The following is a 23,361-nucleotide window of genomic DNA, read 5'->3' on the forward strand; positions in this document are numbered from 1 at the left end:
GTGGTGTTGGTCGATGCTCGCAGCGTGGTTCCGATTGGCAAAAGTATCGACTTCGGAAGCTTCCACATGCGCCGAAGCGAGAGAAATATGCGGAAGGTTAGGTAGGTTTTACAAGAGGTACGGGAAAAAGAGGTGTTGGGGTTGCGGCGCGGCACTGAAGGAATCGGGAGCGAAGCGGCGGGGTTGTTCCAATACAACCAGCTCTGTGGATGGGACTTAGCTGCAGTTTGTCATTCTCGTGTCTAAAGCTCAATTCAAATGGACTATTACGTATCGAGTCACCATAAAAGTAGTACCACATGAACAATAAGTTTGTTGCTCTGTTGAACACAAGAACGAAATCGGGAGGGTCTGGACTTTCGTCACAACTCGTCGCATTGCCGGGGGAATCCACGCACCACTGGCAGCCAATTGCCCCTCCGTGCGCTTATCTTATCTCGAACCCCTGTCGGAGTCGCGTGGGGCAATGACGGCCTGCCCCTCGTTTTTGGTGCCCCTCCAATAGGTGATTTTGCCAGGCCCAACAGGAACGGCTTCGAGGTTGACTCACCGGGGCTATTTCGGATTGATAACACCTTCTGAGTGAATCGACAGCAGCAACTTGAGGCTTAAGGTGTGTGTATTCGAGTGAACAAAATACCAAAACTGCATTTTGATTGTGTTGTAGGCTCTAACCTCGACAATCAGTATCCGATATTCGACTTCGAATAACACTGTGTACACAACGGGAACGGACAACACTAATCGACTCATCCCCGATCGATCCTCTCGACGACCAATTGGTTAAAGAATCATGGCGGATGCTGTCGCAGATGCCGCTGCCAAGCTGCAGCTCGGCGATGCGCCGGCAGACAACGGCGCAAAGCTTCAGCTAGACGAGGAGACAGGCGAGTGGGTTTCCAAGGGAGAGTTGAAGAAGCGATTGGCGAAGCGCGCAAAGAAGGCGCTCAAGGACAAGAACAAGGATACGAAGGACGCTGGTGGCGCGCCCAAGGCAGCTCAGGCCGCTGCCGCGCCGAAGAAGCCAAAGGAGAAGACGGAGGAGGCTCCCATCGACACCGACGCCATGTTCAAGCAGGGCTTCCTCAACGACGTTTACAACGAACGGCCCGAAAAGGAAGTCTTCACACGATTCCCGCCCGAGCCTAACGGCTTCCTCCATATTGGACACAGTAAGGCCATTGCCGTCAACTTTGGCTTTGCGCGATATCACGGAGGAAAATGGTACGTGCCTGTCTAAGGCCAACCATCGAGCTTCGGGCTAACCCCAACCGCCATCGTAGCTACTTGAGATTCGACGACACCAACCCCGAGGCCGAGGAAGAAATTTACTTTACCGCCATTGAGGAGATGGTACGCTGGCTCGGGTTTGAGCCTTACAAGATCACGTACTCGAGTGACAACTTTGATAAGCTTTACGAGTTGGCCGAAAAGCTTATCACGCTCGACAAGGCTTACGTCTGCCATTGCGGGGGTATGTAGTGCTCTTAGGTACTCATGAGTCTCGCGATACTGATGGCCATAGACGAGGAGATCAAGCTGCAGCGCGGTGGTGAGAAAGGGACGAGCCCGCGCTATCGGTGCAAGCACGCCGAGCAGCCAGCCGACGAAAACCTTCAAAAGTTCCGCGACATGCGTGACGGGAAGTACAAGCCAAGGGAAGCATTCCTGCGCATGAAACAGGACGTACGTTATCCGCAGCGACCCAGACGTTCCAGGCTAACAGACCCAGATCACCGACGGCAACCCCCAAATGTGGGATCTTGCCGCCTACCGGGTGCTCGACAAGCCCCATCACAGGACAGGCTCGAAGTGGAAGATTTACCCTTCTTACGACTTCACCCGTTAGTACACTTTTACCTCGTGCTATTCCAGTTGCTGACGGCGATAGACTGCTTGTGCGATAGCTTCGAGGGCATCACCCACTCGCTCTGCACAGTCGAGTTCTTCCTTAGCAGAACCTCTTACGAGTGGCTAAACAAGCAGCTCGTAGAGTTCCAGCCCATGCAGCGGGAATACGGCCGCCTCAGCGTCTCGGGCGCCATCATGTCCAAGCGCAAGTTGAAAGAGCTAGTGGAGAAGAAAATTGTACGGGGGTGGGATGACCCGCGCCTCTCCACGCTGATTGCAGTCCGCCGGAAAGGTGTACCTCCGGGTGCCATTCTCGAGTTCGTCAACGAGCTCGGCGTGACCACGACCAACAGTATCATTCAGGCGTCTCGACTTGATCAGACTATCCGGCGTTACCTCGAGCGGACAGTACCGAGACTGATGCTTGTCCTCGATCCGGTACCCGTGGTAATCGAGGATGCTGATGAGTTCGAAGGGACCGAGCTCACGGCGCCGTTCTCGCCAAAGAACCCCGCCATGGGCGAGCACAAGATCAAGTTCACCAAGACCGTTTACATCGACCGATCCGACTTCCGCGAGGTCGATAGCAAGGATTACTTCCGTCTGGCACCCGGGAAGTCGGTCGGCCTGCTCCAGGCGCCATTCCCTATCAAGGCGACCAGCTTCACCAAAGACGAGGCGACGGGCCAAGTTACCGAGATTCGCGCTGTCTTTGACCGCGAGACCAAGAAACCCAAGACGTTCATCCAGTGGGTTGCTGCCGGTGAGGGCTCAGGGTCCCGCAAGTGCGAGGTGCGCATCTATAACCCGCTGTTCAAATCGGACAACCCAGCGGCTGCCGAAGGCGGGTTCCTCAGTGATCTCAACCCCGAGAGTGAAGTGGTATACCCCAATGCCGTGATTGAGTCGGGCTTTGATGAGGTCAAGGCGCGGGCACCCTGGCCCGAGGCGGCCGGCGAAGACAAGCTAGGCAAGGGCGGTCCGGAGTCGGTCCGTTTCCAGGGCATGCGTGTTGCATACTTTGTAAGTCCAACACTCGGCAAACCATGGGATTCCGCTAACCTACTTATAGGCTATGGACTCGGATAGCACAGACGACAAGATTGTGCTCAACCGCATAGTTTCGCTGAAGGAGGACAAGGAGAAGAGCTGATTCTGGAAATGTGTGCTTGATAGCGATGTCAGACCATTATCGATCTTAAGATGCTGTTCTACGGAGTGTCTCGGTAGTCTGCTGACTGCGGCCGACTCGTAACATGATATCAGCGTTATGGGTTTACGGGTGCTACAAGCAGAGTATCACGAACGAGATTTGTTCCGTCCTCCTAACCTCAAGTGGTGCGGATATTACGCCTCGTCGGAACACAGGATAGGCATCAACCCATCCGAGCTTGGTCCCTCCGATACTAATGTCATGTTCACGGCCGTCAGGAGGCTGAGTGTTACACATTCTGCCGTCTCAGGTTATTCACGGCTCCACCCTGGGTTACCAAACCCGAATACCCGGTTTCCGGTGACTGATTGTCACTGGACCAGCCGGGTTCATGTGATGTCGTTATCTATTGCTTCACACTGTGGGCACTGGACGTTGGGCAGTCTCACGAAACACGGCCGGATGTGTTTGCCATCTCGGCCCCAAGGCTCCGACCCTTTGCTGTTATTTAAGACTCGGCTGCTCCTGCCCTTCCAAAGCTTCTTTGTTCCCAAACTCTTCTTCGTCGCTTGGAATCCTTGGTCGCACACGTCTATCCTCATAAACTGCGCCTGCTCTAAGTGTATGAAGCTCTCCCCCGATCATCTATCATAGCTACCAACTAACCACCCATTACCACCAGCCACCCACCGAGTCACTCAGCCAACAATGTGTTCCCTAACCATAAACCAACCCCGCCCCTGGTCCTTCCGCTCCTCGCCCCGGCACTCCTCCTCCAACCACCGCCGCCACACCACCCCCAACAACATCCACATCACCCGCCACCGCTGCGGCAGCAACCCATGCCACCATATCTACCCTTTAACCACCCCCATCCGCAACACCACCACCGCCACCACCCCCATCTTACCCTCATACCCCCCAACCACCACCCCATACCACCCCACATACTACCCCCCCTCAACCACAACCACAACCGCAACCAGAACCCACAACAACAACACCACAACCTACCACCACCAACGCACTCCCACCTCGCCACCCCTCGGCCGGCCACGCTGTCGCACCTGTGATCGGCATGCCTGCCGCTGTGTGGGGGGCCGGTATTACTATCGGTATGAGCCGGGCCAGCGCTATGGGTGGGTGGATGATTGGGAGGCGTGGCGGGAGCGGGAGAGGGGGGAGGTGGAGAGGTTTGTGGACGGGATGGGGATGGGGACGGGGACGGGGACGGGGGGTATGGGGGCAAGGGCGGGGAGGAGGTGGTGGTGGTGATCTGGTTTGTTGGGGTACGAATTTAGGGATTTAGGGACGGTATGGTGTTGGTCGAGGGTGGTGGTGTGTTTGGGCGGATGGGGGGATTCAGCAGGCTGGATGGGGTCGGAATGAGATATACTGTTTGGGTGTTCTTTGAAGTTGCCGACGGTCGGTGGTGGATGCTTCCGTCAAGGTCTGGGCGATGGGATAGTGCGGTTGGCAAGACTATCAGTACTAGACTAGCCTGAGTATTATAACGGACCGGCGTTATGATAGGAATATTAGTACACGGATATAGGAACGTATTATAGCAGGCGTACCCTTCTGCTGTGTTGTTCCGGATGCGGTATACCCAACCGAGCACACCCCCTCCCCGGCAAGATGCCCACCTGCAACTGCACCTTAGGTACCTAGGTGGGTAGGTAGGTGTTTGCTTTGTACAGAGCTCACTGTAAGATGTTACATTACCTCTAGCCTCGCACGTAAACTTTGCCTGGTGGTGATTCATCTGGCAGGTGCGACGCGTGCTCCCACCCCGCTTCTCGTGCGTCATCCATCTGAGAATGCTCAGCCGAATTTGATTCAAAACTGAAGCCTTTGCCACTTGGATTGTGACTCGTTTCCTTTCCTTCAAGAAACAAAGCCATCCTCATTTACCGCCTTCACACACCTGCATCATGACGATTGTTGGCCGTGAGCATTTGATAACCTGGACGCGGTTTTACCTACCGCGGGAGCAGGAGTGGCCGACGTGGGTTGTGCACCACGAGGATGTTCATGCCGGGCCCCTTGCCGACGTGAAAGGTCTCCTGACAATATCATTGGGAAGAATGGTCGACAACCCCGAGCAGGCCGCCTATATCCTTAGTAGGTGTCATCACGCCGCATAAGAAATGGATTGCATACTAATATATACTAACTGCGCAGACTGGAGTACGTTGGAGGACTTGGTCAACTTTCAGTCCTCTCCCGCCTGCGCTCGGTTTTTGCGGAACCTTCCCGAATACCCGGGCGACAACCCAGGAGCTTGTATTGAGTCCGGCTCGGCACTGCAGCAGCTAACCTTGGACGATACCCCCTCTTCGCCACTGCCGGCGACGTCACGCTTCCTCGTTTTGAAACGCCTCGCCGCTGTGACACCCGAGCCAGACGGTCTCGTGACCGTAACAACCTTTTTAGTACCGCACCAAGTCGACGACAAGTACCGGATGTGGCGTGACAATTTCAGGTACGCGTTTGCGGCCTTCATGCCTCGCGGCGCTAGGTTATGGCATCACAATTTCTGGTACAAATCCACATACGCGTGGTTCTGGTTACTTGCCGAAGACCACTGGGTGTGGGAGAAGTTTGGGAAGCCGGAGCAGCAGGCACAGGAAGGGAGCCCGGGTCGGACCATTTTCTGCCACTTCTTCCTCTGGTCGCCTAAGTTTGGTGCTACTCCGGAGCACGAAGCGGAAGTGGCGGCAGACCCCCAGGCGAGGGAGTCGTGGAATCAGGCTATAGCGAAGGTGATGCCCCCGGCCACCGCCTGGGCGCAGGAGCGCTGGGACATGCGGGGAGTGCCGCGCGTTTACCCCCCCGAGCCCGACATCAATCTGGAGGACCCTGAGTACAAAATAGAGCTGCGTAAAATGCGGGATGGATTTTTCCGGGATTCCAGGGTTGGTGAAAAGTCGCAGTGAGTTATTACCGTCGACCATGGTAGTTGGTGGCAGTTTAAAAAGGTTGAGTCTCGGTTGTGCCGGGCTTAAACACGGGGTTGATAGATCTTTCAAGATATTTGCTTTTTCTCCAGACGAAACCCGGCAAAGGTCACTCATGACTTACAGCCTACGTGGGCGTGCTCTCTACCTCTTAATAATATTATGCTTTAACATGTCAAGAACCGCTAATTTTGTCTACTCGTATTGGAGAGCAGACATCTTTCTATTCTCCTCTACTACTCCGGCTCCGGAGGTTCAATTGCCCCGTAAATCCGACCCCTAGCCGTGCCATGGACCTTAAAGTCCCATTGTTTGGAGATAGACCAGGGGCTGTTGCCAGACTTCTTTCCAAATAAGTGATACATGTGAACAATGAAGAAGACGTAGTTCTCGGGGTTTGTCCGTGCCGCCTCGACGTTTGACGTCGCAAGGTTGAGGCAGCGGGCGATGTCGACTGCCCAGTTCCTGGTCAGCATACGAGTCAACTGGGACATGGTTGTAGGCTACTCACACGCCTCCGCAGCGCCTGACAGAAATGCGGTACCAAATATGGCGTGAAAAGCCTCGTGGGGGAGGGTAGTGCTCTTAGGAACGGCATCCGCAAGGTTCGTGCGAAGAGCAAGCAGATTGTTCGCATCGTGGTAGCTGTCCGGTCTCGGGCTTCCTTCAAAGCTGTAGGGGCAGAGAATGACGGCCGCTATACCGATCCCATCCTGCTCGGCCTGGCCGTCGGCGCCTCGTATAAACGGGATAATGGCCACTGTAACGGCGAGATAGGTGGCTGTGTGTTCTCCGCCCAATTCTCCGGAGTTTTTTGATGCCAGAAACTACCGCCATTGACCTTCGAACTCTTTGGTCTTTGTTATATTGCCAGGATATAACTGTCAGCATCTCAACGAGGGAATATATCCAGGTGTGTTTAGATCGCGAATGGTTACTAAAGACAGCGCCTTGTGATGAACCTTCTAGCTCCTAATTCCGAGGATCCAGTGTGCTAGGCTCAGTTTGCAAATGTACCTTGCACATCAACCCAGTGCAAGTGGCCATGCCACACCATCTCTTTGTGCTAAACTCAGGATTACACCTCAAGTGATATTGTTATCAGCCTTGTTACCATCATATGATTATGAAACATGGTGCTTCTGCTTGAAAATCTGTGACAAAGACAACGGAAAAGGTAAACCCGGCAACTAGTTAAGTACCCCCGGGCCCAGTTCCCCCCCTTCCCTCATGCATCCATGGCTTCCAACAACCCAACATCCATCCAGAATTACAAAAGTAGACCAACGATAGCCCAAGGGCACTTTCGTCGCCAGACTTCTCCCTCATCGATTCGACCACGCTACTCAGTTCACATCCAACAATATGTGCTACGTACGGCCTATCAAGTGGTTCTGCTGCGGAAAGGCCTGGGAACCCAAGGAGCCAAGCGAAATGAGAAAGTTCCACTCCGCAATCTTCGCCTTTTGCAACGCAGACAATCGTCCATGCGAAATCCCGACACAACGACGGCCACCAACGGGTTCGGGTGCACCGTACGTGGAGCACCCCGGGTGGTGTAGTACATGTCTTACCCCTGCAAAGATCGAGACACTCGAAGACGAGATGGACAAGCTGGATTCCGAATACCAGAACGATATATCCGGCAAGGACCGAATGGAGGGCGACGACCTCGCCGAGGCCTTAATCCACCGTCAACAGCGGATGTGGCAGTTCTCCTCTTTTATGCAGAGCCTGACGTGGGAAGAAAGAGCGAAGTACAATTCCGAAAAGATTCTTGAGCTCACGCGTAAACATTTCCGAGCCATTAAGCAGCTGGCAAAGAAGGGTGATACAGGGTTACTACCCCTGGATAGGAAGACCCGAGAACCGAGCCTCGCTGCACGCGGCTGGACTTGGCTCTGGAACATGAACTGGTCTCGGTGGCAAATAGGTAGTCAAACACGTCAACTTCTTCCTTACTAATAAAATGAGACTGATGAGGTCTTCTTTTCGGTGTGGCTGATCATGTAGCCAACAACTTGAAGTATCGACGTCCAATCATGTTTTCTCAGGTTCGTATCATGATATAATTAATATTATATCCCACTTTTAGTTACTACGTACCTAATAATTGTCCTCTGTTGCCTCCCCTATCCGTCGTATTCTGCTTGTTTATTGAGCAAGCCCCACGATTGAACACGTCGTCATGCTTGTTACGGAGTCGAACCCCTATTTCGTTGATCAGTCCTTTGTAACCATATGATTCCCGTTCCTCCCTTCCTCCTCTCCTGTCTTGATGATTAATCCAGAGAAGAAAATCAACACTGACCACGAGATGGTTCGCAGGACAACAAGGGTGACGCACCTCACTGTAAACGTGGTCACAAGTCGGTGAGCTTAACGATGTTTAATGACCGAGACTCTGCTCGTGGTTGTGGCTAGTAGTGACCAATACAACTTCAAATTCTAAACAATGAGTGGTTGTATTTGCACGAGGGTTTGGGAAAGCGGGATATCGGAACAATGATTCCCATCAAAAGGCGGCCAGGCCAACTACCAGGTAGCCGCTATAGGGCTTCGTGACAACCCATAACTCGCGACTTCGGCTGCATCATATTCTGGCTTTGTATCGTTTAAATGCGAGGTCAGACTTGAACCCCGTGATGGCGGGCCCCTTGACCAGTATCATGCTCCTCGCGGGCACAAAGCCCCGGAGCCACACGGCTCTGGAAGCAAGTATTTAGGTACACAACTGGGGATGGCACTAGAAGTAGAGCTGGCTATAAAGCAATATCACACCTACCTCCCACATCTTTATGTACCAAGTTCCACCGAGCTACGGCAGGATCCAAACAACCATACTACCTTCCCACCATTGATCAGCGAGTTTCTTCATCACCTCCGTCTCAACATGTGTTATACACCAAACTTCAAAATTTACTGTTGCGGGAAAGAATGGTCTGTCGCTCCAGATTTCCAGCACCGAATCTTTGCCTACTGCGAAAACGCATACCGGCGGGGTCACACGGTAGAAGCATGCAACAACATAACAACAGAACAGCCAACAACGTACACTTTCGACGATGACGACGAATATTACCCCGGATTTTGCAAAAGTTGTCTCCGCAATCCTAAACTGGCGAAACATGTGCAAGCTCGCCTCGGAGCCCGCGTTGATACCTGCAACGACCAGGTATCCGATATCGAAACAGCTACAGGGGGGAGCCGAACGAAAACAAGGACTATGATTTTGGCCCGACGGACAATGTGGCGCGACGCGAGATCCTTCTTCTTTTGTGAACAAAGGTCGGAAGATCTCGAAGATATTTGGCATGATAGGTTTGAGAGCTTTTTGTGGCACTGCGACAAGGTCCAGGACGTGGCTAAAGAACGAGCGAGAGACGAGAAACGAACCAAGAAAGGAGCCAAGGGGAAGGCAGTGGCTTGAGTCCCCACGACCGCGGCCCTTGCCAGTGACATCACTACCGGTTCACTGGAGCCGTCTGAAGAGGCGGCTTGTTATTGGCAACTACACAACCACTTGAGATTTATGCACACGGCTAGCTGGCTAGGATGGAATTCTTGCACTCACATGGGTTACTTACATATCGACAAAGGCAGTAGTTTCTGGGAAGCCCAAATCCCACGGATTCTCAGCAATACATCAATAGACTACTGTCCCATCGTCTCCTTTTACGTGCTTAAGGATGCTGTAGGACTTCGCTGTTGTGACGAGAGGTACAAATACTATTAATACACCATCCGTTTCAACCCCTAATTATGGCCGACTGGTTTGTCGCTTCCGTTGGTGAACGCAGGGGTACCTGCTCAGAAAGAGAGATGAGAATGGCCCGGGCCTGACATAATGTTGGCTGTGAGTATTCGGAAGCTGCGGTTATGCTACCATGTTTCCCCAGATCAGAAGCCTCCGTTCGTTGATTGCCGTTCCCATGCCGCCTAGCACGATAGAGCCCTTTCTCAGCGCGGTCCTGCATCTCGCCGAGGCGGGCACCTACGCGCGCCTAGCTGTGGCCCCTCTCCGGACCGCCGACGAGCGGCGGTCGGACCGGTCTAGGACTCGAAGAGCGTACGCCGCATACCTGCTCGCGCTGAAGCCGTTTTACAGGGCGCTGTGGCTTGCGAGAAATCCTCCACTACCTAGGAGTCGAGACGAGGCACCTAAACCAGAGGATGCACAAACTAACCCGGAGGACGCGCAAGAAGAGGAACGACGGGAGGGAGAGGCTGCACTACGAAGGAACATGTTCATGGGACTTGAACCTGCGCAATAATACCAACGACCAACAGGAAGTTTGAGTTGTCCGATTTGCGGAGCGCTATCCAGGAATGATTCGATTAGACAGCGTCACAAACAGCCATTCAATCACTGAATCACATCAAGTTCTTTGGAAAGCTGGCCCTTTAGTGCAATGCCATCCTCAACGCCGTTCTACCTAGTTATTCATGATTTCGTGCTTCGTGTCCTCATATATATCGCACCCGCATCATCACTCGCTCCAAAGCAAGACCCGCCACCTCCAGCCCTTCAGCATCTTGACATCGTCCTCGCTAAGCTCCTCATGGCCGTGCTCGACCTTGGCCATGAGGCGGTTCAGCCGCTTCGACACGGTCTTGGCCACGCGCAAGGAGACCTCGTTCTGGAAGACATACAACACGGCAAACACAAAGAATGCGATGGTGCCCAGCCCCGGGCGGTGGGTCGCGGCCAGGATCCGCGAGACGAGGCTCTTGCTCTTCTTGAAGGCGTACTCGGTCCGGTTGGAGGACTCGTCCGCGTCCTCGTTCCCCCTGCGGCGGCGGAAGAGCCGCTTGACGAGGGGAAGGAAGGAGGCACTGGCAGGTAGGGTCAGCACGAGCTAGGTCGAGTCATCACTTCCACCGCAGCCACACACGTCCGATCTCTCCTATCCTAGCCCCCCCTAAAAGAAAGAGGGAATCACGCCAGAGCACAAGGTAAAAAAAGAAAAAGGCAACTTACACCACCCCCCCAACCGCAAACCGCCGCCACCTCTCCCCCTCCGCCTTCCCCACCACGGCCTCCACCCTCGCCTGCAAGCCCCTCAACCCCATCAACACCAACCCCGTCTGCATCCGCCGCCGACCCTCCACCTCGGCCGCCTGGTCCACTTTCCCATACCCATTCACTCCCATCATCCCAACCCCATTCACACCCATCACCCCCACCCCCTCCCCATTCACACCCATCACCCCCACCCCAGCCCCGTTCACACCACCACCAGTACTACCACCAACCCCGTTAATCCCAAGCCCCGTCCCACCACCACCACCACCACCGACTGTGGCCAACATGGCCTGCTGGCGGCGCACAGCGAGCAGCTCACGCAGGGCGGTCTCGGCCGTGTCCAGCGTCGAGCGCAGCGTGGGCGGGTTGCTGCTTGCTTGTGGGTTCTGGAGGGCATTGGTGGTGGCGTTGGCTAGGGGAGGTCCTGCTGGAGGTGGTGGTGGCGCTGTTGCTGTCGTGGGGGCATGGCCGCTGTAGCTGTTGTGGGTGGGGAGGTGGTTGGTGGTGGGGGGTAGGTAGTTGGTGGTTGGGGCTGGGTAGATGGGCTGGGTGGGACCGATGGATTCAAACTTGGGGTCGGGGCCGGACATGGGTCGCGGGGAGACGCGGGAGAGGTCCGTTTGGAAGGGGTTGTGATACAGGGTTGGGGAGGTGGTGGTGTAATGGGGTCCCTGGGTTGGTGCTGCGGGGGGCGGTGGGTGTGAGTAGGAGGCGGGAGGGGGTTCTGAGGCGCGGTGAGTCCGGGCCGGAGCGGAGGTGGTTTCTGGGGCGTCGGGGCGGGGCCGGTAGGGGAGGGTCGAGGAGCGGGGAGGAGGGTCGGACCGGTCGTTGTACAATGGCCTGCGGGAATTGGAGGTTACGGGTTCGGGATTGGACTCATAGCGGTCGATGGTGAGATCGGAAACTCGAGGGCCAGGAGGGCTCCTCGCCAATGGGTTGGTTTCATAGCGGTCGGCAGCCCGTTGATTTGATTGACCGTCTTGAGGGTGAGACTGGGGTTGAGATTGAGGACGAGGAGGGCGGGATTGAATTGGGGAATCCATGGTGGTGTCACGAATGCGGTGCTCGGAATGATAAGGTGAGAGGGTATTATAAGAAAAAATGGTAGGAGTATTCTCGGTCAAATATTGCGATGCGTCTCAAATAAATATTGATTTTGATGCCAACACCAGAGCAGAGGGCATCATGTTGGGTTGCCAGGTGGGGAGTCGGGGGACAACAGCTGAGAGACAGAGGAGAGCATGTGGCAGCGGACCTGTGGGGCCAGACAGGCATTGAATTCCCCGCTTTTTCTCATCAATTCAATTGAAACTTGGAAGGAGACCCTCAAGCATGGCAGGTCAAGATCCATCCTCACCAACGCCACCGTGGCCACCCAGATGGGCTCGAGCCCCAAACGGATATCGGGGTCAACCCCGTCGTCCTTTTTGGAAACTGTGGCTTTGTTTCCCATTCCAGGCACCCGCCGCGCAAGCGACCGCAAGGCTTTCTTCACATCTTCACCTCGAGATTCATTCGTACCTCTTGCCCAGTTGAGCAAAACTCGCAAGTCGCTGCCTTGGCGCCAATCACACAGAGGGAGTCACACACGGACCATTTGTCAGCTTTTTGAGTCACCTCTGTTCAGAAAACAGGGATGAAAGACTTCATTTATTGTAGCCGCCAATCAAGGCCGGCGAGCCACTCAATTGCACCGAAAGCTGACGCAGCACCTCAGCAGGCCCCAGAGGCAGCCGCAGTTTGGCTCAGCAGCTTCCATATTAGCAAATTCACTGAAGCTGATCCTTTGCAGCAACTTGCGGGGTATAAAGCACCTGGTGCCTGGACCATTCGTAGCCTAAAGTTCTTCTGCCATCTCTCACTCTTCAATTCAAATTCCAAACCACCATCTCGACTTGCCAATACAGATTGTACAACGTTGAGCTGCCCGGCACGCTGCTCACCTGTAGGAATTGAGAACCATGGACGGTCCTTACAAGCAGGACTTTCATGTCCGAAACCTGCCTACCCGGTCCGTCACTCTTTTCCCGACTCGAGCTCAGATTGTTCGTGAAATCAAACAAGTCGCCCTCAAGGTATTCTTCCCTCGCTACTAATTTCCTCAAGTTTCAAACTTGCAAAGTCCATACTGACAGACACGTAGCCGGGTTCCAATGAAATCACTGTCGTTGGCGTGACTCCAACCGCTGATGAGCACTCCATCAAGGTCGAGGGCACTGGCTCGGCTACCATCACCGATATCGCTGTTGAGTTGCTGCCGAACCGGGACATTTTTCAGGAGATCTATCCCGACTCTGACTCCGAGCAGGATGATGACGAGTCGGACGAAGACAGTGAGGAACAAGATAAGGTCAACACCGCCCTCGAAGAAGTGCGCGAGAAGTTGGTAGCGCTGAAGGATGAGCAAAAGACCGCCAAGGAAATCATCTCCAGCGCCGAGAGCCGCCTCAAGATTATCGACTCGTACAGCAACTCCCTCCATCCCAAAGACGGCGTTGACATCGAGGCCAGCGTGGAAACCTATCGTAAGGAGCGCGAGAAGGTGTTTCGGGACCATATGGATGGTACGGTCCGTGAGCGTGCCCTAATAAAAGAGATGACCATCCTGGTGCGCGAACAGACACGTCTCGAAAAGCTCCGGGCAAAGGAAGAAAGGAAGGCGGCCAAGGCTAAGGCCAAGGTTAGGAGGGCTAAGGAGAAGCTGAAGGAGAAACAGCGCCGCCGCGACGAAGAACAGAGGAAGGAGAAGTTGCGCATCCGAAAGGAGCGCGAGCAGTTCTGGCCGCGCTTATGCTACAGCGTCCGTATCACTCTCGATGCCGGTGCCAACTTCACCCCCAGCTCGTCTCGCCGCAGCTCTATCACCAGCGCCGCCGACGTACAAATCGCCTCCAACAAGGTCCCCGTGGACGACGAAGCCAGCATGGTGTGCGACTTGACAGTCTCGTACGTCACGTCGTCTGCCTTCTGGGCCCCGAGCTACGACCTGTCGTTGTCATCTACAACTAGTACGGCTATGCTAAGTTTCGACGCACGCCTCACTAATATGACGTCCGAGACGTGGGCCAACAGCAAGGTGACACTCAGCACCTCGCAGGCCAACTTCTCGGGCCTTCAGGACGACACCCCGAAGCTCGTACCCTGGCGCCTTAAGGTTGTGGGCAGGGGTGGCCCCTGGGACGGGTTCGACATTGCCCACAGCCACGAAGAAAGGAACGAAAAGGATGTTTGGAATGCCCAGCAAAACTCCATGGTAGCGCAGAGACCACGCGCCGGGCTGTTCGGGGTGAGCCAGGCGCCGCAGCCCAAGTATAACTACGCCATAGCCAGCGCACAGGCACAGGCACAGGCACAGGCACAGGCCGCTTCGCGCGCCCGAGGTGTGGGCTTCGGTATGAGCAGCTTCGGCGCCCCCGCATCGAATGCCAATGCGAACTCCAATGCCCCTACCGCGAGTGCTTTCGGCGCGCGCCCAGCCAACCTCGAGACTCATTCCGATAGCATGCGCCTCTTTAGCGTAGCATCCCGAGGTCCACCCTCAGGGACCGGTCTCTTTGGCGGAGCAGCACCCGGAGGCGCACCCGGAGGGGGCGGTCTCTTTGGAGGAGCGGCAGCGAACCGAGCTGCACCTCAAGAACCAGTCGTAAAGGTAACCGCCGTCAACGAGGAGCACGTCCCCCAACAGCGTGCCACATCTCCTACCTTGGACGCCGGCAATTCGGATGACTTCGACGCCCAAACCATGCTCGAACCTCTCCCCGAGCTCACCTTCCAAGACTCCTCCTTTGAGGAGACGGGCCTGACGGCCACCTACGACCTGCCGAACACCAAGACCCTCAAGCCCTCGCCCACCCCCTCCAAGCAGCGGGTCGCGCGCGTGTCCTTTACCAATGTCACCTTCTCCCGCACCGTCGTGGCCAAATATAAGCCGGCCGCGTACCTGCGGGCGCGGCTGCGCAATACCAGCAAGCTGACGCTGCTGCGCGGGCCGACGGGGCTTACGCTGGACGGGACCTTCCTGGGGCGGTCGACGCTGCCGCGGTGCAGCGCCGGCGATAGCTTCAACGTGCCCCTGGGGGTGGACCCAGCCATCCGCGTGTCGTACCCCAAGCCCGAGGTGGCGCGTAGCACAACGGGGGTGTTCAGCAAGGGCGAGAACAGCGCATACACGCGGTCCGTCACGCTGGTCAACACGCGCGCCGCCGCCGGCAAGCCCGTCGCCATGACGGTGCTCGACCAGGTGCCCGTCTCCGAGGACGAGAAGATCCGCGTCGACGTCCTCCACCCCGCCGGCCTCTCTAACGGCGGCCGCCTCGTCGCTGCCGGCGTCCCCGCCGGCGATGGCAAGGATGACTCGGACTGGGGCAAGGCTACCGCCAGCCTGCGGAAGGCGGGCGAGGTCCAGTGGGAGGTCTCGCTCAATGCTGGGCGCAGCGTTAAGTTGTTGCTGCAGTATGAGGTGGCGTTCCCGACTGGCGAGAGGGTTGCGCAGGTTTATTAGGGGTGGGTATTGGTCTGCTGGGATCTTAGGGGTAAGAGGGGTAATAGGGGGGTGTTTTGTAATTTAGATAGCCTAGATAGCCTCGGTCTCGGCCGGAATTCACGATAATGTTTGTGGATAAGCTAAGTGTCCGTTGCGCATTCCAGTCAATACATGTGATTATGTTGGCAATAGTTCGGTTCTATCGGTTGCCGTTGGTGAGTGTTTACGGAGATGTATAATCAACCCTTAGGTTGTAAATGAGGTGTGAGCAACTAGCCCCTGGGAATAAAAGGGTGAATCAAACCAAGCTGTATTTTCCGCCCAACGTACGAACCACTTGCTCGAGATATCTAGAAGCCTCCAGAAATCGCTACCTACACCGTCCCATATATCCGATAACTAAGGAAACTGAAAATTCACCGCCTGCCACCCGACCTCCATCGTCGGTACGCCTAGTGCCCCAACGCGAGCCTACCTTAGAGACCAAACCCTTTGGCTCCGAGCCAGTCCATCACGCCATCACTAGGCTTCACCTCGGGGATCCTAGCCACCTTCGTACCATTGACCACCTCACCATTGGCCACCACACCATCGGCAGCACCGGCAGCCTCGCCATGAAACTCCCTCTCCCAGTCCTCCAACCACTGCCTCAGCCCATCATCCCTCTCGATCCACTTCTCCACGTCCTGAAAAGCCTTGACAATGATGGCCGCGTCCTCGCTACTAAGCTGCCAACCCCCAATTCGCATAGTCTTCTCCTCCAATGCCCCCTTACCCCCACCCTTCCCCTTCTTCCCCATCTGCTTCCGCGCCTGCATCTCATCCCCCTTCTCCAACAGCCACCGGCTCGAAAGCACCTTAAACCAGCGCCCATCCACGACATTCTTAAACACCAACCCCTCCCCCTTCTTCAGCTCCGCCCGCACCACCAAGTCCTCATGATCCCGCGCTATCGCCGGCAACGTCGCATACCCCAGCACCGGCACGTGCCGCAGGCCGTGCTCCGCCGCGAACGCCTCGACCCGCCGCGGGTGCCACCGCCGCGCCGACACCGACACCGCCCCGCCCTTGCTCTTCTTGTTGGTGTTGGTCGGCTCCACCACCACGTCGCTCACGGAGAACACGAACAACTCATGCGTCGGTCCCCCGCCCCCACCACCACCGCCACCCTCACGACCAGCCGCCACCGCCGGGTCTGGGTCTGGGTCTGGGTAGCGGTAGGGGTTGCCCTGGACGGAGGCGCCGACCAGCTCGGCCTGCACGACCAGGTTGCGGCCGAGGCGCGGGAGGGTCGCGTGCAGGCCGGCGGCGACGGCCGCGGCCCAGAAGTGGGCGAGCTGGTGCTGCGGCGCGCCGGCGCCGGCCGAGGGCGTCAGGTGCGGGAGCAGGTCCTGCTTGCGCGTGCACACGCCTAGGCGGCCGTTGGGGTGGATTGCGTAGGGGAGGTAGTTGTTATTGTTGTTATTGTTGTTGTTGTTGTTATTGTTGTTGTTGTGGTTGTTGTGGTTGAGCGGGGGGAGGGTGGGTAGGTCGATGCTGCCGCTGCCTATGGCGTTGTTGTTGATGAAGTAGATGGCGGTGGTGGCGCCGTCCATTTTGAGGGTTTCTTGGAAGACGAACTGCTGGTATTTAGGGCTGATGAACAGGTTGGGGCAGTCTTGTACGCGCTTGGTGTCGGTTTTGATGATGAAGGAGGGGGGCTTGGGGTTTGATGTGGCGAAGGGGGTATAGTTGTCGACCTCAGGGCCCGAGGCTGGAGCGTCCATTAAGTCCTCTGCTATCTCCTCTGGGAAGCTCTCCCACTTTTTGATTCCTAACTGGCCCGAAAAGTCGAAGCCGCGGAGGTGCTCGGCAAAGTATTCTTTGGTCTCCTCGATGTACGCGAAATGCCAGCCGCAGGTCTTCTTATCGATGTTAGGGAAGTCGGAGAGGTGGAAGATGTGGCCCTGTGAGATGACCTTATTTCCGTTCGAGTCCGTCCACACCGAGGTACCGACTCTATAGCCAACTTTACCATCAAACTCGATAGTAGGACCGATCTGTGCGAAGAGATGGTTGTCTTTAGATACCTGCGGAAGAAAAGCGTCGACTTCCAGAAACAAAACATATTCTCCTTGGGAAAATCTGTCCTTTTTGTTGGCCACCACCCTCCAGCCGTCAATGGCGATGATATCGTAGTTCTCATCCATCGTGGTCACGGCTGCAATGCGGCGGACCGTGGCCAACTTGCGGTCATACTCGGGGATTTCGGCGCCCACGAGGGTGGCAGACTCTGAGGCTGCTTCAGGGCGCTCTGACGCTATTTCAGCGCCAGAGCAGCCGGGAGAGCCAGAGGGAGCGGGGAGAAGACCAGCATCAGAATCGATGATGGCTGCCTCGAGCCAGCCGCGCAGATCGGCCTGGGCCATAGTGATGGCTGTGTAGGGAGGCGTCGAAAGAGAACGGACCTAGCTGGGTGGGAGGATAAAGAAGGTAAATGAATGTATTGAGAAAGTCGAATTGTGGGTGAAGTGGAAAAGGAGAAGGGAAGGAAAGGAAGAACTGCGAAAGCGATTTCTTCCCCAGTTCGTAGGCAGCCAGAAAGTGGCTTGGGGAATTCCAAGATTAACTCTAGGGCTTGCTTAAAGAGGCCTCTGCTTAAAAGCCATCTGTTGTGTGGGAATAACAGTGAGATGAAAAGTAAGGAAACGGTTGGAGGCAGGGTCAACAAAGCGAGCCCGGCCAAGGGGTGTAAGAGTGTTGGCGGGTTAGACTGGTCGCCAGGAATTGTTCGTTAATCCCCGGCACATATCACAGGAGGCCCATGCATCACAGCACTGGAGAACGGTCAAGGAAAAGAATGGGTGGTAGCCTAAGAGCCTCAGTGCGCAATCTATTTGGTCATTTGTCTCCCCAGCATCCTTCATGTCAGCCTAAGGACTTGTAGGAGTTTCCACAACCTCGAGGTAGTTTGAGAAGCACAATCGTGAAAAGCAAACAGGGTATTACCCGTACATGGCTTCACAAGGCCGGGAAACATCCCATCGAACAAAGACTTGCCTGCCCTGCGTTGTGTGTGACTTTCGACTGACTCGCATGCCCGTGCTAAATGCTCTCTACTGTTCAATGAGCAAGCTGTTATCTGCCGTAACATACTGCTATACAGAATAATAAGCACTTCCTACCGAAAACCCAACAGATCACGACTCGGATAGGATGATCACTGGGAAGCTACTGGCCCCCTGGGGTCATGTAATGGTCAACCTGGGGGGCGGGTGTTCGGCTCTAGAGTGTCTGCCACGGGAAGGAACATGGGAATGGTATTCAGGTGTCCATAGAGATGTCAAATATTAAATAAAAAAGATAATAATGGCTCTCAAAGCCTTTAGACTAAACACTTGACTAGCGTGAAGGACAGATGAAGTCAAGAGAAGGTTCACGCACGGGCCACAGTCACGCTCAAAGAGATGAATTCTTCCGCACCCTGTGGCTCTGTGGATCCCTATTTGGCGCTAACCTCATTCTTGCTCTCGACCCACATTTCAGATGCGTCGCGTTTTGTCTCGAGGGAGGAAAGTGCTCCTGCCTCACAGCAGCTCACAAGAGATCGCATCGCGCCTTTGCGTTTCCATCCGCAAACACGATCCGCCCCAACCCCCCGCTTTCGCGCCCACCCTGACTCGATTACAATCCAATTATTCGGCCGAATTGCTGCAACTGTCAATTGCTGACACATCAAGTTTGCACCACCGCTGCTCGATACTTTTTGCGCGCCCACAACCCCCATTTCGACTCGGCGCGCAAGTGGCCGACCGATATGAAATAGCGCGACGGCGCCAACGTTGTTTTCGATTCAATCATGGCGGTACGATCTGAATCGCAGCAGGCGATCTTCTCGTCCTACGCGCCGCGATTGCGCACCTACAACAATGCCCTCCTACAGCCTGTCCTCCCCGGCGCCGCCCCCGCGAACCCCCTCTCTCGCACCACCAAGCGGGGGACGACCATCATAAATTATGCCGAAGACGGGTACGACGACTACGATGATGATGACGACGACAGTAGGCGGCGTCCTACGGGATTGCGCAGCCTGCGCCGCGACGACAGCACAGCCAAGATCGACCCCAGCGAGAAGGTCGGCAAGGACACCACGGAACCCGTCGAGTTGCAGGGGATCTACCGCGACTGGATGGGAAAGGTGCGCCCAAACAGGTCCGATGCCCAAAACTACGTCCAGGCTTGCCTGCCGCTCACCCTGATCCCGATCCGGATCGACCTCGACATTCCCGCCTTCACGCCACAGCCCGCCCTCCCCACACCCGGGCCAGTGGATCCAACCCATCCGTTCTACAAGCCACAGGAAACGACAGTACCATATCGGCTACGGGATACCTTCCTGTGGAACCTACACGAGAGCCTTATCACCACGGACATGTTTGCGACGCAACTCGTCCAGGACCTCGACCTGCCCAACCGCACGGCCACCATCAACGAGATTAGCAAACAAATACGCACCCAACTAGAAGAGTATGCCGGTGTCGCGCTCCACCCCCTCTTTCACTCCCACACTACCCGCACGAATGCGCCCGAACCTCCGAAAGCACCCAGCCGGCTCGATTCCTCTACGCCAGCGCCCAACCCGGCCCTCAGCCGCGCCGACACCCCGATGGGCAGCAACCTCGGCTTTGCCTCGACGCCGTCCAGACTTGGAGGCAGGCCAACCACACCGGCCGTCATCCAAACCGCCCAGGGCGAAGTGACAGCCGCGGCAACCCCCATCCCCCCGGACACGACCGAGGACGACGGCAGCCCCGACGACACGTACCGCTGCATCATCAGCCTTAACATCAACCTCTCGTCGCAGGTCTACACGGACAAGTTCGAGTGGTCGCTCCTGCACCCGCCGGGCACGGCCGAGATCTTCGCCAAGCAGACGTGCGCCGACCTGGGCCTGCACGGGGAGTGGATCCCCGCCATGACGCACGCCATCTACGAGGCCGTGCTCAAGCTCAAGAAGGAAGCCTGCGAGTCGGGCGGGCTGGTCGCCGGGTGGGGCGCGTCGGCCGCCGCCGCCGCGACCGCCGCCGCGGGCGGCACCCTGCCGGCCGGGTCGGGCGCCAACGAGTTCCCCAACGACGCGGCGGCGACGGCGGGCGGCGAGGGCGCCGGCTGGCGCTACGACCCGGAGCACCTCGCCGACGAGTGGGAGCCCAAGCTGGAGGTGCTGAGCAAGGAGGAGATCGAGAAGCGCGAGGGCGACCGCGAGCGCCAGATCCGCCGCCTCCGCCGGGAGACGGCCCGCTTCAGCAGCAACACGGGCATGGCCGGCGGCATGCCCGCCGGCTTCGCCTTCTCGGGCCTCATCGAGCAGGAGGAGGAGCGCATGGGCCGCGGCGAGCGCAGCAAGAAGAAGAAGAAGCGGTTCAGGAGCCTCTCGCCGCCGCCGCCGGCCGCGGGGAGGTCGGGCACGCCGGGGGGACGCGGAACCCCCGCCGCCGGGGAGGGTTATGGCGGTGGTGGCACGCTGACCGAGACGGAGAGGCTGAGCTGGCGGTGCGCTCATTGTCGGGTGTGGGGTACCGGTGTGTGGGCGGTGAGGGACGGGCCGTTTGGGCCGAGAGTAAGCCGCTTCCTTTCCCTTGTTTTATTTTCTTTTAATCATTTATTTCCCCCCTTCCCCCCAATGAGCGGGGCGGTTGCTAACGAGCGCCCGCAGTCCCTCTGCAACAACTGCGGCTTCATGTACGAGCGCGACCGCAAGCTACCCCGTTGGACCAAGATGCTCCACGCCAGCGATGCCCGGCCGTTCTAGGGGGATGGCAAGGGCTCCCGGCAGGACTCGACGGATGACGGGGTGGCGGGCGCGGGCACGGGCACGACCACGCCCCGCAAGTCTCGCCGGTCGGTGCGCGAGCCGTCATTTAAGCGGTGATGGTGGGGCGTGTTTTGTTTAGCGGAGTGGTTATATTGAGGACGGGACAGGACAGGACAGGACGGGACTTGTCGGCGTGGGAAAAGGGAATGGGTGCGAGAAGGGGTCCTCTTGTTATTGTCCGTGTTAGGGTCTCAGCAAGTGTTCCCGCATCGTGTAATTCTATGTGAGCACAGTACGTTCTTGTTGGCGGTAACGGGGTGTTGGTTGTGCATTTCCCTGTTGCAGAAGCAGTTGATGGTTGATGGGCTGTATATGAACTGTAGTCGCAAGAATAACGGCCCTTTTTTCTCAGCACGTTTTCCCCGCAGTTTATTCTCGATTCGCCGTTCACACTGACTTCTCCAGAGACGACGAAACAAAGGTTTAACCTCATTAAATCCAAACATGTTATTACACACAAAAGCACCAACTCCCAAAACCGCAATCGAAACAACAAGCCAAGCTGCCCTCCACTTCCACCTCTCTGTTTCTTGATCAACCACTCCTGCTCAAATATTTTTCGACACCCCAGGTTGGATCTCTTCCAGAGCGGCCAGGAGTTCATCAAAGAACTTCTTCTGCATCCGCTGTCCCCACTCGTTGGTAACATGACACGCCGGCCTGCTCGAAGATGTTAGCTCTGACACACCAAGACCGACCGACCACCGAAACTCACGTCTGAACATGGCAGTTCGTCAAATACTGCCCATGACTCTCCTCTCCCGCAAACAAACCATGATACAACGTGCGACTACCCTCCTCCGTCGTGCGCGCCAGAAGCTTCTCCATCGCCCGCAACCCCAGACTCCCCTCCTTCTCCCTCACCAGCCCGGAGACGCAATAACTCGGATTCGGCGTATTAACAATCACCCCCACCTCCTCACCCGGCGCCGCCGCCGCCGCCGCCGCCCCCAGTCCGGCCCCGGACCCGGACCCGGACCCCAACCGCGCCGCCAGCTCCCGCACCCCCCACACCACCAGCAGCTTGCTAACCGCATACCGCCCGGCCATATCCGCGCGCGCGGGATCATCCAGCCGCGCGAGCACGCCCTCACCATCCCCCCCAGCCGCCGCCGCCGCCGCCGCCGCTGCCGCCTCCAGCTCCCCCAGCGGCGCCAGGTAGTGCAGCGCGCTGTTGGGCACCACAAAGCGGCACGGCCGGCCGGTCGCGCGCCCGCTCGCGCGCATCGCCGGTAGCAGCAGCAGGCACAGCAGGAAGGGCCCGAGCACGTTGACGGCCAGCGTCGTTTCGTGGCCGTGGCCGTGGCCGCCGCCGGTGAGAGTGAAGTGCTCGGTCATGAGGCCCGCGTTGGCCAGCACGCCGTCGAGGCGCGGGAGCTGGGCGGCGGCGCGCTCGGCGAAGGCGCGGACGGAGGCCGGGTCGGCCATGTCGAGCGGCCAGATGTCGATGCTGGAGGGCGCGCGGCCCGTGCTGGCGAGGAGGGCGTCGCGCGCGGCGCGGCCCTTGGCGGGGTTGCGCACCGCCATGATCAGCTTGCCGAGGCCGAGGCGGAGGAGGTGGCGGCTGGTTTCGAGGCCGAGGCCTGTGTTGGAGCCGGTTACGATGATGGTTTGGTTGGGGAGGTCCGGGTGGGCTTGGGGGGCGGGGAGCTTGATGAAGAGGTTGGAGAGGATGACGGAGCTGGTTCCGTAGAGGGATGAGAGGACGGGCATGGTGGTGGTGGTTTAGGTGGTGCTTGTGTTGGTGGTGAGTTGGTGTGTAGTAGGTATCGAGTAGTAGATTAGAGGAGTAGGCAGATATTGAGATGGTTCAGTTGATGATGGAAAGAAAGCAAGCGGGAATCCAACCCGGGAGCTGGTAACGCCATTATATAGAATAACAAATCCGCTACTTGTTTCCTTATTCGATCAAGAACCCGCCGGATTTATTATGTCCTGTTCGTGTAAGTCACTCGGAGCCGGGAGAAGGCAAGCTGACGGCCCCACTCTGCGTGTCAACCGTGTCCGGGGATAATGGCGCCGGGGCGGGGATAA

General features: G+C 56.9%; 9 protein-coding genes across 9 annotated transcripts; 5 read left to right on the forward strand and 4 right to left on the reverse strand.

Annotated features, from left to right (window-relative positions):
- Positions 1–793: 793 nt before the first annotated feature.
- Positions 794–3,004, forward strand: B0H64DRAFT_445097 (tRNA synthetases class I, catalytic domain-containing protein; the record flags this gene model as incomplete). Its single annotated transcript, XM_062806824.1, has 6 exons — positions 794–1,224; positions 1,284–1,474; positions 1,526–1,686; positions 1,733–1,844; positions 1,892–2,874; positions 2,924–3,004. 6 exons carry the CDS (start codon positions 794–796, stop codon positions 3,002–3,004), a joined length of 1,959 nt encoding a protein of 652 aa, XP_062655651.1.
- Positions 3,005–4,938: 1,934 nt separating this feature from the next.
- Positions 4,939–5,943, forward strand: B0H64DRAFT_419499 (uncharacterized protein; the record flags this gene model as incomplete). The annotated part of the gene is made up of 2 exons (XM_062805388.1): positions 4,939–5,128; positions 5,189–5,943. The coding sequence occupies 2 exons, from the start codon at positions 4,939–4,941 to the stop codon at positions 5,941–5,943; spliced, it is 945 nt and encodes a 314-aa protein (XP_062655652.1).
- A 257-nt stretch (positions 5,944–6,200) lies between these two features.
- On the reverse strand, positions 6,201–7,021 carry B0H64DRAFT_445099 (uncharacterized protein; the record flags this gene model as incomplete). The annotated part of the gene is made up of 3 exons (XM_062806825.1): positions 6,201–6,418; positions 6,476–6,724; positions 6,982–7,021. 3 exons carry the CDS (start codon positions 7,019–7,021, stop codon positions 6,201–6,203), a joined length of 507 nt encoding a protein of 168 aa, XP_062655653.1.
- Positions 7,022–8,562: 1,541 nt separating this feature from the next.
- Positions 8,563–9,489, forward strand: B0H64DRAFT_405779 (uncharacterized protein). Its single transcript, XM_062804467.1, has one exon. The coding sequence runs from the start codon at positions 8,705–8,707 to the stop codon at positions 9,392–9,394; it is 690 nt and encodes a 229-aa protein (XP_062655654.1). The 5' UTR covers positions 8,563–8,704; the 3' UTR covers positions 9,395–9,489.
- A 774-nt stretch (positions 9,490–10,263) lies between these two features.
- On the reverse strand, positions 10,264–12,263 carry B0H64DRAFT_405780 (uncharacterized protein). Its single transcript, XM_062804468.1, has 3 exons — positions 11,169–12,263; positions 10,946–11,138; positions 10,264–10,800 (listed from the first exon to the last, which is right to left on the reverse strand). Exons 1-3 carry the CDS (start codon positions 12,031–12,033, stop codon positions 10,455–10,457), a joined length of 1,404 nt encoding a protein of 467 aa, XP_062655655.1. The 5' UTR covers positions 12,034–12,263; the 3' UTR covers positions 10,264–10,454.
- A 528-nt stretch (positions 12,264–12,791) lies between these two features.
- On the forward strand, positions 12,792–15,504 carry B0H64DRAFT_222513 (uncharacterized protein). The gene is made up of 2 exons (XM_062799585.1): positions 12,792–13,065; positions 13,134–15,504. The coding sequence occupies exons 1-2, from the start codon at positions 12,952–12,954 to the stop codon at positions 15,489–15,491; spliced, it is 2,472 nt and encodes an 823-aa protein (XP_062655656.1). The 5' UTR covers positions 12,792–12,951; the 3' UTR covers positions 15,492–15,504.
- Positions 15,505–15,783: 279 nt separating this feature from the next.
- Positions 15,784–17,872, reverse strand: B0H64DRAFT_346734 (uncharacterized protein). The gene has a single exon (XM_062801347.1). The coding sequence runs from the start codon at positions 17,660–17,662 to the stop codon at positions 15,950–15,952; it is 1,713 nt and encodes a 570-aa protein (XP_062655657.1). The 5' UTR covers positions 17,663–17,872; the 3' UTR covers positions 15,784–15,949.
- A 1,114-nt stretch (positions 17,873–18,986) lies between these two features.
- On the forward strand, positions 18,987–21,688 carry B0H64DRAFT_434965 (uncharacterized protein). The gene is made up of 2 exons (XM_062806114.1): positions 18,987–21,072; positions 21,169–21,688. Exons 1-2 carry the CDS (start codon positions 19,312–19,314, stop codon positions 21,262–21,264), a joined length of 1,857 nt encoding a protein of 618 aa, XP_062655658.1. The 5' UTR covers positions 18,987–19,311; the 3' UTR covers positions 21,265–21,688.
- On the reverse strand, positions 21,689–23,290 carry B0H64DRAFT_477334 (uncharacterized protein). Its single transcript, XM_062808196.1, has 2 exons — positions 22,043–23,290; positions 21,689–21,987 (listed from the first exon to the last, which is right to left on the reverse strand). Exons 1-2 carry the CDS (start codon positions 23,038–23,040, stop codon positions 21,876–21,878), a joined length of 1,110 nt encoding a protein of 369 aa, XP_062655659.1. The 5' UTR covers positions 23,041–23,290; the 3' UTR covers positions 21,689–21,875.
- Between the last annotated feature and the right edge of the window lie 71 nt (positions 23,291–23,361).

Source organism: Chaetomium fimeti (genome assembly GCF_033439085.1).
Source record: "Chaetomium fimeti strain CBS 168.71 chromosome Unknown B0H64scaffold_7, whole genome shotgun sequence".
Lineage (NCBI taxonomy): Eukaryota > Fungi > Ascomycota > Sordariomycetes > Sordariales > Chaetomiaceae > Chaetomium > Chaetomium fimeti.

Coding starts and splice junctions, on each gene's coding strand:
- B0H64DRAFT_405779 (XM_062804467.1), top strand. CDS start 8,705: ATGGCACTAGAAGTAGAGCTGGCTATAAAGCAATATCACACCTACCTC.
- B0H64DRAFT_405780 (XM_062804468.1), bottom strand. CDS start 12,033: ATGGATTCCCCAATTCAATCCCGCCCTCCTCGTCCTCAATCTCAACCC. Junction 11,139..11,168: donor GGCTGGGGTGGGGGTGATGG/GTGTGAATGGGG, acceptor TGGGGGTGATGG/GTGTGAATGGGGTTGGGATG. Junction 10,801..10,945: donor TTTGCGGTTGGGGGGGTGGT/GTAAGTTGCCTT, acceptor CCTACCTGCCAG/TGCCTCCTTCCTTCCCCTCG.
- B0H64DRAFT_222513 (XM_062799585.1), top strand. CDS start 12,952: ATGGACGGTCCTTACAAGCAGGACTTTCATGTCCGAAACCTGCCTACC. Junction 13,066..13,133: donor TCAAACAAGTCGCCCTCAAG/GTATTCTTCCCT, acceptor ACAGACACGTAG/CCGGGTTCCAATGAAATCAC.
- B0H64DRAFT_346734 (XM_062801347.1), bottom strand. CDS start 17,662: ATGGATGAGAACTACGATATCATCGCCATTGACGGCTGGAGGGTGGTG.
- B0H64DRAFT_434965 (XM_062806114.1), top strand. CDS start 19,312: ATGGCGGTACGATCTGAATCGCAGCAGGCGATCTTCTCGTCCTACGCG. Junction 21,073..21,168: donor ACGGGCCGTTTGGGCCGAGA/GTAAGCCGCTTC, acceptor GAGCGCCCGCAG/TCCCTCTGCAACAACTGCGG.
- B0H64DRAFT_477334 (XM_062808196.1), bottom strand. CDS start 23,040: ATGCCCGTCCTCTCATCCCTCTACGGAACCAGCTCCGTCATCCTCTCC. Junction 21,988..22,042: donor ACGAACTGCCATGTTCAGAC/GTGAGTTTCGGT, acceptor ATCTTCGAGCAG/GCCGGCGTGTCATGTTACCA.